At 34.8% G+C, this 12,261-nt stretch overlaps 6 protein-coding genes across 6 annotated transcripts; 3 read left to right on the top strand and 3 right to left on the bottom strand.

Annotated features, from left to right (window-relative positions):
- Positions 1-77: 77 nt before the first annotated feature.
- C9374_009815 (uncharacterized protein) lies at positions 78-2,123 on the top strand (the record flags this gene model as incomplete). Its single annotated transcript, XM_044700044.1, has 1 exon — positions 78-2,123. One exon carries the CDS (start codon positions 78-80, stop codon positions 2,121-2,123), a length of 2,046 nt encoding a protein of 681 aa, XP_044555132.1.
- Positions 2,124-2,557: 434 nt separating this feature from the next.
- On the top strand, positions 2,558-6,628 carry C9374_009814 (uncharacterized protein; the record flags this gene model as incomplete). Its single annotated transcript, XM_044700043.1, has 1 exon — positions 2,558-6,628. One exon carries the CDS (start codon positions 2,558-2,560, stop codon positions 6,626-6,628), a length of 4,071 nt encoding a protein of 1,356 aa, XP_044555131.1.
- An 85-nt stretch (positions 6,629-6,713) lies between these two features.
- Positions 6,714-7,565, bottom strand: C9374_009813 (uncharacterized protein; the record flags this gene model as incomplete). Its single annotated transcript, XM_044700042.1, has 2 exons — positions 6,714-7,394; positions 7,515-7,565. The coding sequence occupies 2 exons, from the start codon at positions 7,563-7,565 to the stop codon at positions 6,714-6,716; spliced, it is 732 nt and encodes a 243-aa protein (XP_044555130.1).
- A 223-nt stretch (positions 7,566-7,788) lies between these two features.
- On the bottom strand, positions 7,789-8,694 carry C9374_009812 (uncharacterized protein; the record flags this gene model as incomplete). Its single annotated transcript, XM_044700041.1, has 3 exons — positions 7,789-8,279; positions 8,413-8,554; positions 8,632-8,694. 3 exons carry the CDS (start codon positions 8,692-8,694, stop codon positions 7,789-7,791), a joined length of 696 nt encoding a protein of 231 aa, XP_044555129.1.
- Positions 8,695-8,894: 200 nt separating this feature from the next.
- C9374_009811 (uncharacterized protein) lies at positions 8,895-10,502 on the bottom strand (the record flags this gene model as incomplete). Its single annotated transcript, XM_044700040.1, has 1 exon — positions 8,895-10,502. One exon carries the CDS (start codon positions 10,500-10,502, stop codon positions 8,895-8,897), a length of 1,608 nt encoding a protein of 535 aa, XP_044555128.1.
- A 198-nt stretch (positions 10,503-10,700) lies between these two features.
- On the top strand, positions 10,701-11,993 carry C9374_009810 (uncharacterized protein; the record flags this gene model as incomplete). The annotated part of the gene is made up of 2 exons (XM_044700039.1): positions 10,701-11,126; positions 11,298-11,993. 2 exons carry the CDS (start codon positions 10,701-10,703, stop codon positions 11,991-11,993), a joined length of 1,122 nt encoding a protein of 373 aa, XP_044555127.1.
- Between the last annotated feature and the right edge of the window lie 268 nt (positions 11,994-12,261).

Here is a 12,261-nt window from a genome sequence, read left to right as displayed (position 1 = left end):
ACACTGTCACCACTGACACACCAATTGTATCATTCTCCAACTACTCATGCCAAAACACCTGTTGACCAAAACAAAAAATGTCATCATCCGATTTAATGTTGACAGTATCATCATGCAATCCACCGAGTGATTCATCATCATCGGAGCCTCTCATTTCCACTCGTTGGCGAGATCTACTCCTCGAGAGTGCTAATGGTTCTCTCTTCATTCATGAAATCATTCCGTACTTGAATGTTCCCTTTCTTCTCAATACGTTGTATCTTGTTTCAAAACCGATCGCAAGGCTCATTCAACAACAAGATCATCATACAATTGTCGTGAATCTTTCAACAAGCAGTAGTACTACGGATCATCCACCACAACCACAACAACAAATCAACAAGACGGTTTTTAAATCCATGATTTATTTCGTGAAAGGTTTGAGAGTGGGTTATTGGCCCTATCCATCGAGTCAAAAACAGCAAGAATTGAATCATAACACGAGAATGAATGTAGCAAAGATGGTATTGGAACATTTGGCCTGCCATTCGAATCGGAAGGAGGTCGTGATGATCGTGGATGAACTGCACTACTACAAAGATTTATCAGTTGTTGCCAATACTTGTAAATCATTGTTTTTAGATATTGCTCAACTCGTTTGCAGCAATATTCTATTGATGGCCCAATTTTCAAATCTTGTCATCAAACATGTGAAGATTTGTAACGGCACCATGAAAGCACTAACGAATGCACTGGAACAAGGTCTTCAAATTGATCGATTGACTGTTGGTGGAGTCTTTTTAGTTCAAGAAATGATTGACATTTCACAAATGTTTGGAAAAAACACAACGGTACTCGTTGAAAAAGTGGTTCTTACAAGTGAAGAGGCTATTCAATTGTTACCAATTATGGATCAACTTGCGTTTTCATCATTGGAGGTGCTGGTAGATGGAGGATCATCTACTGAGCTGATGAGCTCATTCAAAGTGAAAACAAAATCGTTAACAATAAGGGGCCCGAACAACACCAATTCAAAGATTTTTCTTCCCCAAGTAGTATCGAATACTTGTGAAAAATTAGAATTTGCTAATATTAGAGACAACTATTTAGCTCAAAGTTTTACAACTTTGAACTTGTTACCAAATTTACTGTATTTGAAACAACTAGGGTTGGATAATTGCAAAATTTCTATTGCACAACAAGAAAATGACAACAACAATTCAGAAAGACAATTTTACATGCCCAATCTCAATGTGTTGACATTACAAAGTTGTACATTTTCATTTGAAAAGACTACAGATAGCGATGAGGTTATTTGGAGAGAAGATAATTCTCGCTTTATTCACATGCTTCAAATACCCAATGCCACAGATATCAGTTTGATCAAAATGAATTTGAAACAGGTTCCAACATGGAGCAGTGAGAACATTCCAAATTTGACTTCCCTTAATTTAGAGGGCAATCGAATCAACGATCATACTTTCAACGTCTCCTACATTTTACAACATACCAAACTTAAGCATCTCGTATTACGTAACAATGATATTCGGCTTGTAACTACTTTGGAACCTCTTTTCAAAAAATTTCAACGTCTTGACATTCGAGACCTTTCTATTAAGGGCAAACTAATGAGAGTGAATGGATCTATTCAATCATACTCAGAAGATATTCTAAAAGAGACAGAACGAAACAAGTACTATGACAGTCCCAGCGGTTGTAGTTTTGTATTAGGAAGCGACGCAGACATTTATAGGCGCCTTAAAAGCTTATTCTCTCGAGACGAGTTTGAGAAAAATCCTTACATTCCAGAGCCTCATTATTACCTTATTCGATATTTAAAGAAGAGTGTGTTAGGTCCACCTCAAAATATTATATTCTGGAACGTGTTATGTTCGGCACAAATTGATTCTTCGACAAACATGGACTTGGTGCGAGAAATTACTCAATTTGCCGTTTACAAGATGAGAGAGAAAAAGTGGTGCTTTTTTGCGAAAATTTATTTTACCAAATCACGATCTCAATTATGCAATATGGCGAGCAAAGATATGGAATCTAGCATTCCATACATTATTACGAACTGGAGTTATTTTGCATCTCATCTATCTTTTGTGCGTCAATTAAGAGATCAATATGGCGTAAGATAATGATGTCCTTATTATGAATTGGAATGATGGAAATTAATATTGGACTAATCGTTATTAATCTTGCAATGTTGTTACAGTGTTTTTTCATTCAATGAATTTCCCAGAAGATACGATTTTATCAGGTCATGTATCTTCCAAAACGTCACTTTTCAAATACAGCCAAAATTAAATGAACAACGGACAAATTAATGAAACTGTCTCATCAAACCCTCATTATAACTATCATCAACAACAAACAAAAAATTCCAATCTCAGTACTCTCTCTCTCTTCATCACCCTCTCCTAAAAACACATCATTGACTTTCCGAGTAATTGACAACAAGCATTCTCATTCGTTCTTTCAAACACAAAGTTTGTTCTTTCAAAAATAACAAGAACCATCACACACAACCTAAATTCATCATTCCCATCTGTCGTCGACGTGTTTCCACATCATGAATTATCAAATTGTAAAATATTTAACTTCCTCTTCGGATGGTTTCATCAGTAGTAGTAGTAGCGGAGGCACCTCTGGAATTCATTCTTCAAATTCTTCTTCACTCGATGAGGATTCTGGTCTAGATTTCAACATGTCTTCACAACAATTAGTAGCCATGATTGTTACGAAAGAACGAATTACAAAAGTTTTGAAAAAAGTATTGTGTCATTCTGAAAAGGAATTGAATTTGAGAATTTCGGAAGGATGGAAATTGAGACATTTGAAGTGTCCGTATTTGTTGGAAATTGAGGATGTGTTTTTTGAAAAGTTTAACATGTCGTCGGTGTTGTTGTTGAATCAACAAGGTTCTACTCGTGTGACTTTTGACAGCAATCATAGTGTCAATTCTGTCACAGGTCTCCAGTCAGAATCTTCGTCATCCTCTCAGCAAATACAACAACAACAGAATCATACGTCCGATGAGTCCTCTTCTTCTTCATTGAATGATTCTCTCACGTCACATTCTCAAAAATATTGGATTTGTTTTTTAATGGAATACTTTAAGAATGGAGATTTAAATCAATATATCAAACGAAAATTTAAACAAAAAGAACAATCGAATTCATTGAATGCATCTTCTCCAACAAGTCAACATTTAGGTTCTGTATTTGAAGTCATTAGTCGAGACCAACTTTTACATTTCATGTTGCAAATTGCAGAAGGAGTTCAGTATTTACATCACGAAGGATTTGTGCATTTGGATTTGAAACCGCAAAACATTTTTGTTACCAATGACGAACAATCGATCAAAATTGGAGATTTTGAAACATTGCGAAAACTTGATTTCAAAGTACAAGATGAAGCAAAAGAAATTCAAAAGATGAAAGAATCTGGAACGAGTATCCATGATCCCTATGCTTTTGTTGAATCTCTGTCTTTCCATCACGCATCATCCTATAATTCAGATCAAAAACTTTATGGAACTGTGAAATATTGTTCTCCTGAAATGATGTCACAAGAACCATTTGGTTACTCGACAGACATGTGGTCTCTCGGATGTGTATTCTTTGAAATGATTTTTCAAGTATTGAATCGACAATTTTACATTGAGGTCTTTCAGAATAATCATTTTTTTGCTCAATTGACTCAACAAATTACAGAGTGTGTTCCAAACGGCGAGGAGTTGGCAAAACTCATTTGTCGATTACTGGATCCAGTTCCTTCCAATCGGCCAACTGCTTCTCAAACTGTTGAAATTTTAAAGACAATTATTGGATCGAAAGCAACACTTCCAAATTCCAGAGCTCGTCACAGTATGGCCAACGCGAGAAGAAACACTGCTATTCCATCCAAAACAATAACTCAAAACTTTTACCAGAAATTTTTATTACGTTCTCAATCGAACAAGACAAGCTTGAAACCTTCGTATTGGGAAGAATTTTCAATTATTCCAAAAATTGCATACGAATCTCTCACGTCCAACGATGTCAAACAAATCAAACAATTTTTAGAGAGGAAACAAACCGTGACACCTCCAGAGCTTTCTTTATTTGATCAATTCTCGAATTTTTATGTCATGAAACAAGATAAGAAGCAATTGCTGTTTGGAATTTCTCTCAACAAGCTCATTGAGATGATTACCGTCACTGAACATCGACTCTATGATGCAATCAAAGATGTTCGTTTTAGAGAATATTCAGATGTCGCTAATGATTATTTTGAAGTTTTTGGTGAAGATTGTATTCGACCTGAAGCAAATATTGAAAACAAGGAGTTATTCAGAAAGACATTCTTTGTCGGCTATTTACATTTACTCTCTCCAGATGGTCTTTTATTGAAAATATTTGAAAGATTAAGCTTGCCATTAATGCTCCTTCTGAAAAGTTACAATTTAGACAAGGTGACCACTGCAACTGGCGGTACGAGTATTTTGGAAGAATCCATCGGTGAACACATTGAAAGAATTACAAGAACCATGTCTCAATTATTGAATCATATTGAATGTTTGGAAATTATAATTTGCTGTTTTGACATGCTTCGATTTTGGATTTCCAATTATCAATATCAATGGAATTCAAACATGTTAGAATTTCTGAGCAAGATTGTGGAACAAGTCTCTGTGATTGGAAAATTGAAGAAAACCGATCATTCCAAATTGCCAGAACCAACCGTCTTCCTCAGCAAGATTAACAACATTTTAGAATTGAGTCATGTCTTGCTCGATCATGTCCACAAGAAGCAAAAACTAGCCAATTACAAAAAATCTCTCAAAAAGAAAGTTGGAATTAAGGAATATATGGAATTTGCATCGCTCGAAGTGGAAGCCAGTCAAAACAACAAGGTGAGCTCGTTTGTTAAAAACAAATTATCGAATTTTGTGACATCTACGGACTCTAGCGGTGGCTATCGAAAGAAATCTCACTTTGATATGGACGATGATGAATTTAGCTCTCCACACGACAAGGAAGATGAAGAAACTTCAAGTGGATCAACAGGAGAATTCTTTTACTTTTACAAAACCATTTATACAGATTCTTCCAAATGTCCAAGACCTGTCATTCCACAAAATGTATTTTCAGCATCTCTCAGATGGGTCGACGTGTCACCTCTCGAACTTGCAAGACAAATCACAATTGTGGATCACTTTTTCTTTAATGAAATTTCAAGTGTGGAATTTTTAGATTATACTTCATTCACACTCAATAATTGCAAGAAAACTCAAGGACATTTAGATTTCAATTTACTCAATACTGGTTTTAGAACTCAATTTTTCAAAATGAGTTGTCCGAAATTGTGTAAATTTTTAGAACTTGTTCATGATCGTGTGAATTGGCTCATTTTAGATATTTTGGACAAACCCCATATCAAAGATCGAGTTGAAATGATGAACAAGGTGAAACACATCATTGTTGAATTATATACACTTCAAAACTATGCCAGTGCTCATGCCATGGCCACCATGTTCACACATCCTGCCATTAAGAATCATTTACAATTTACACTCTTGGATGCTAAAAAGAAAGAAAAAGGAAATTTCAATCACATGTTTAAACATGTCATGAGAGTGTTGGGAAATCCAAAACATCATCATGCAATTTTGTGGGCACAACAACAACAACAACAACAGAAACAACGAGATGAATTAGTCACTTATCATTCGAATGAGAATTCTAGAGAAAGTTCGATATCGAGACCCAATTCCACAAATTCCACAAATTCACATGATTCAAAGATTATTCCCATCAAGATTGGACAAACTCGATTCAGTACTTGTTCGACATTTAGCACCTTACATGTGCTGTCACATGCCAATCATCACAACGCTTCTCAGAATATTTCATTATTGTCAACAACCTCGAACAGTCCTTCCAAACGTCCTCAAATTCGAAAAAGCAATGCTGCAGACAGTGACCATATGAATGATCATTCCGACGATGAAGACGGCGATGAGAATAATAATCAATTAGATTCTGAATATTCTGTATTTATTGAAAATCAATACGAACGAAATTCCATTTCAACTCAAAATGATGACAAGTTGTCAAATTCGAATGCTGCATTTTCACACATGCCAACTCCACCTCTTCTCCATTTCAAGTCCAAATACGATTCCTTTTATGGATTTGACATTCGAACAAAATTTCACTATGCTGACGTTTTATTTGTCGAAGACGAAAGATATCAAAATTATAATGACATTTTTGATGGATGTCGATTACCAGCCATTCCAGTGGTTGAAGCTCATTTGCGAGAAATTATGTATATTCAAAATCATTATTCTGATTGTTTACATCAAGAGGAATTGAATTATTGTTACTCGACAGAAATTACTGAAAATGTCAAACATCAAAATAATATGGTTCGTTGGGGAAAATTCGAACAAGTCGCAGTTGCTTTGAATCGATTGGAAAAATGTCGAGTAGATTATGCATTGCAACCAGTTTTCCAAATTCAAATGTTAATTCAAAAGCAACAACGAGATACTGCCTTACTTTATGGATCCACGAGTATGATGAGTGTTGAACATTATATCAAGCTTGCGAGAACAAGAGAACCAGTTGGAAGTTCACGAAAAGATATTTTGTAATTTTAAATCAATTTTAAAATCAATTTGATAAATTTCAATTTAATTTTATATACACAGAAAGTGTGAAAAAGAATTTTTCAAAATTCTACATTAAGAACATTTTTAAATCATTTTGACAATCATGACTGTCAGAAACGGATGCCATTTTAGTCAAAAACAATGAATTTCGTTTTCTACTTGTTGACGAATTTGCTTGATGTGAAGAGGTTACTTCTTGAGGAGGCAATTCCACCTTTGAAAAGGCTCTCATTTCTCGTACGATCGTTTCGAAACATTCCACAACATTCCAAGCCGTTTTGGCACTTGTAAAAATTAAAGGTGTGTTTTCCGAAAGTAGTAATTCCGTTTTCATAAATTCCTTAATTTCCTTTTCTGTCAATTCTCGATTTTCATAATCTTCAGGTATCAAATCAAACTTATTTGCCACTACCACACAAGGATACAAATTTCCTTTCCACTTCTTTTCATGTTCTTCTTCGTCATGAACTTCTTCCTTTTTAAGACGTTCCAATTGTTTTGTAAATTCTTTCAACTCTTCCAAAGAAGATTTTAAAGTACAATCAAAAACCAAAACAAATCCAAAAGCAGATCTCATATAGACATCTCGTAATGTTTTGTATTCATCTTGTCCAGCAGTGTCAATGATGGTGAGATGAGTCTCCTTGTTGTCAATAATTTTATGAACCGAAAAGGTGGATTCAATGGTTGGATCATAGTATTTCATAAAGTGGTTTTGTGTCCATTGAACAGTGAGAGAGGATTTTCCCTGTTGATGAAATATTATTTGATATCCAAGATGTGAAGTTGTTGGTTACATTGTGATGATTTAGAAAAATTATTGACAAGTGACAGCAAGAGTGATCGAATTCATCATAGAAATACTTACAACTCCACCACAAACAGCTAGTGTAAATTCATCAGAAACTGGTTGGGACATTTTTTTCTCAATATGAGACAACAAAAATGACAATTATTGACATTTCATGTTCATCCAAAAACCTAATTCCAAGTTTCAAAAGGTAATGAGAGATATTAAATCAAAAGTTAATATAATTCATCAATGATTCAATAATGATTATTAATTTATTTTAATAATTTGAATATTCAATATTCAATATTTAATTTTTTTTACAAAATCTAGAGTTTGATATTTTACAATTTCAATAATTGTTCATTCTCTCCAAATCACTTTGTGTATCACCCTTATCCGACACGGATGACAACATTCCCTTTCTTGGCGACTTGGGTGGTTTCAATGGATTAGTGACAGGTTTTTGACCTTTTTCAAATTCTCTCATTTCTCGAACAATGTTTTCCAATGCTTCTTTCATATTCAAACCATTCTTTGCACTCGCAAATAAAAATGGAGTTTTTTCAGAAAGTCCTAATTGAGTTTTGATAAACTCCTTAATTTCCTTTTCTGTTAAATATTTTCCTTTTGGATTTTCTTGAATGAGATCATATTTGTTTCCAACGAAAATGACAGGATAATCTTTTCCATCGACTTGTTTGAATTCTTCGGATTTGATTCTGTAAATTCTTTCCGTGTATTTTTGTAATTCTTCGAGAGTGGTTTTGGAAGTGCAATCAAAGACGAGAACAAAGCCGTAAGCGTTTCTCATGTAGACGTCTTGAAGAGCAGAGAATTCGTCTGTGTGGATTTTTTGACATTTGACACGAGTTGAAATATAATCAATGATGTGTATGTGATTCATGATCCAAAGTAAAGTTTGACATTACAAGAATTGATGATTATGAAAATTTCATCAATAAGTTACACTCACCTTGTCCAGCAGTATCAATAATTGTTAAAAACGAAGTTTGATTGTCAACTTTTCGAGCAATGTTAAAAGTTGCTTCGATGGTTGGATCGTAAAGTTCAATAAATGTATCTTGAGTCCATCGAATCGTAATGGATGATTTTCCCTGTTGGGTTGGATGATATATAGTTTCAAAATGATGATCAAGAAAATTTAATTTTGAAATTTCCTGAAAATACTTACCACTGCACCACCTCCGCAGACGGCAAAGGTGAATGTTTCTTCATTCTTGTCGTTTCTTGGCATTGTTGATGAGATTAGTTGATGCTCTAGTGAATTTTTTTTATTGTTGTTGGGTAGAAGTGATGGCAGATTTGACATTTGACAGCAGAGATGAACTTGGAAGTTTGTTCGAGAGCACAGAGTTCAAGAGAAGAGATGGTCTTAATTCCTCAGTTCCTCATCAACCTCGTTACTAATCCCAAACACAAACAATGTTTACCTTTTCAATTTAATGGACTCATATAAACACTCCAACTCATTGGAAATTCTCCAACTTGTTGATGAATCATTGTAAATCCCAATTGTTCACATAATCGCATCATGCCATACTGCACAGAGGGAACTCGAATCAATACAAATCCACAATTCTTAAACATGACTTCTTTTCGGGCCATTGCAAGTGCAATTAAGAGAAATTCTTGAGCGATGGAAAAATTGGAAGCATGATATTCATGGGGTTTGGAAAAGGTTGGAATTTGTTCTTTCAATAAGAAATGTTCAATTTCTATGATGGCAGGTTGTAATAGAGGAATAGAATTTGAAGTTGTGATGGATGCATCTACAGAGGAAGAAGGAGACGATGATGATGATGAATTGTGTGAATCAATCATGGATTTCATCATGTGCTCTAGCACGAAATTAGAAATGGCTAATTCTTGTGAAGAGGATGACGACTGGATGGTTGTCTTTTGAGAAAGAATTGAGGAATTACTATTGGTGACTATCAATCGTTTGGATAATTGAATGTATCCATAAACAGCTTGTGATATTTTCTCTTCAGAAGTGCCATTGTAATTGTCGTCATAGAGAACCAAATCGAGCTTCTCTCGAGGAGGAGGCACTTCCAAGTTGAAAGCCTTCTTGGTTTTTGCGAATTTTTGTAACACTCTTCTCCTTATAAAAATTAATATCAATCGCATCACATAAATTGATGTGATGAGAATGATCAAAATTGTTGCTATTAGAAATAGCGTTAAATAAATGATAGTTTTGATTGCTGGAGCAGTCTTCAAAATGGATGTGACGCTTGCTGAATGGTTCACTTTCAATGCTTCAGTCCTCACGGTTTCAAATAATACATTCTCGATATGCTTTCCAAGTGAAGACACTTTCACAAGACTCACCATGCAGATGGTTGTGAAAATAAGAATTACCATAAATAATAAAAACACTTTGAAAGGTCCATAATAATATTGCATCATTGAAAAGACACTTTGTGTATGATCTGCTTTTGAATTCCAATTCCAGCTCAATAAACTTTGATGAGAAAATTGTTCAAACAAATATTGATTCATGGATGGATCTGAGAACGACAAGTCATGCGGCACAACAAACGTCACTCCAATTTGATTCTCCAATAAATTATTTCCATCGTTATTTGGTTTTACAATGGTTTGTGTTGATCTCTGTCCCAACAATTCATCATTGTGGTGATTCTCATTATTTTCTATCAGTGCTTGATGTTGTTGCACTCTCTCAAAATTGTCATTCTCTCTATTTTCGATACGGTGATTACTAAAAAGTAATTTTGAAATTAATTGACGAATACCAGAAGAGCCTTTCATCAAAATATCCACTGGAAATTTACAATGATACGCAAAATTCATATCCGATAATTCCAGTTCCAATTCTTGTTTTTTCAATTTCTTCAACAAGGGATTCGGAATTTGTGGTGTCGTTGTTGCTTCATTTCCTTCATCAATTCCTCCATCAAGATGTTGATTTTCCAGAAGGATCACTGAATTGGGATGTTCTATCAATTCATCACTACGAGCCACCTCTAACCCAAAGCCAATAAAGGACGGAGAAGAAGAGCCTTCTGTTTGTTGCATTTTTTTAATTTCTCAGCATTTCTACCAGCGACACACTTTGAAGTTTGGTAGGATTACAAAAAAATATAGAAAGACTCTTCCAATACGACTCTCTGACATTGTCTGACTCTTACGGATCAAAATATTCAAAAATTTATTTCAATTCATTGATTCATATCTTGTACTCTTTTAATTTATTGGACTTGATATTTCATCATCATGAGTTTTCTAACGAATTTCATTCGGACACTGGTATCGGGTGATAAAATCCGATGTCAGGAACAAGTAGGCTCTACTTATTTTGATTTAGATTTAACCTACATTACGAATAGAATTATTGCAATGGCCATTCCTGGAGAAGGCTTTAGCTCGGTCTATAGAAATCATATTGAGAGTGTTGCTGAATTTTTCAAACAGAAACATGCAGGACACTTTATGATTGTTAATTTATCGGAAATACCCTATGATTATGAATTGTTTGAAAAGGGAGTTGGAGGTGGTAAAGTCATTGAGAAGGGTTTTCCGGATCATCATAATCCGCCTGTGGAATATTTAATTGAAATTTGTGAGGAGATGGATCGATTTTTGAAGGATAATCCAAATAATGTGGTCTCCGTGCATTGTTTAGCAGGAAGAGGAAGAACTGTACGTGATTTTGCAATTTTATTAATGCATTTGATTCATATTTTGAAATGATCATTCTATGAAATGCATCATTACTATCTCACAATCAACAACCATTGACTTATTCAACATTCAATTTCATTCATCATTTTCTCTGGCCACGTACTTGATTATAATGACCCCATTTTACAGGGAACTGTCATTGCTTGTTACATGACTTACAGTGGAATGTTTGAATCAGGAACAGAAGCTTTAGATTATTTTGCATCGAAACGATCGACTCGAGAGCGTGGTGTTGCTCAACCCAGTCAACGTCGTTATGTACAATACGTGAGCGAATTGGTCTCCATGTTTGGCCAAGACACCCTCAATCTCAAATCTCTCATCAGCAACTACTTTAGAAAACGAGGAAAACAAATTTTAAAAAGCATCACCATGTATACTGTTCCCAAATTTTCAAAAGATGGTTGTTGTCCAGTCATTGAAATTTACACAGCACCTACTCAATTCAATCCTAAACAATTACTCTTTTCAAGTACTGATAGAAACCCATTACGATATTACAGAGAAGAAGATGGAGTGATTGAGTTTGATATTGACACGATATTGAGTGGTGACGTTTACATTCGAGGTTATCATCATAGAGACAATAAGAAACCCAAATACATGTTTCGTATTTCATTCCATGTAGGCATGATGCCTAACAATGGTATTTTACGATTAACCAAGATGGAAATTGATGATGCTTTAAAATCAAGTGCTTTTGATAATGATTTCTTTATGGACTTAACATGGGAGAAGATACAAGGAAGTGAAGAAGATGAGCTCGATGAGGACATTGCTCTACAAGAAGAAGTGTTAAATGAAAACTTTACACTCGACGATTAAACCACCACAACTGTGTCACTGTGAACGAACTCCAAACATCTATGAAGGGACTTCTTGTTGCTGAGAGGGTTCATTCACTCCTTTCTGCCCATTCCAATTGATCAAATTTCCAGTCAATTTGACCTGAACGCCCTCAACATTAATAAGGCGTTTTTCCTTCATCGTTCTTTAGAAACAGTTTGGAACTCGTTTCGGGGCGATGACTTTTGGAGTCACACACAAAAAAAATTATTCAACACAAACTCCTTCTTCTTCGCTCCATTGATTT

This window comes from Naegleria lovaniensis (genome assembly GCF_003324165.1).
Source record: "Naegleria lovaniensis strain ATCC 30569 chromosome Unknown tig003, whole genome shotgun sequence".
Classification (NCBI taxonomy): domain Eukaryota; phylum Heterolobosea; class Eutetramitea; order Acrasida; family Naegleriidae; genus Naegleria; species Naegleria lovaniensis.
The sequence above is the reverse complement of the archived record's forward strand: the minus strand, read 5'-3'. Positions and strand labels throughout refer to the sequence as shown.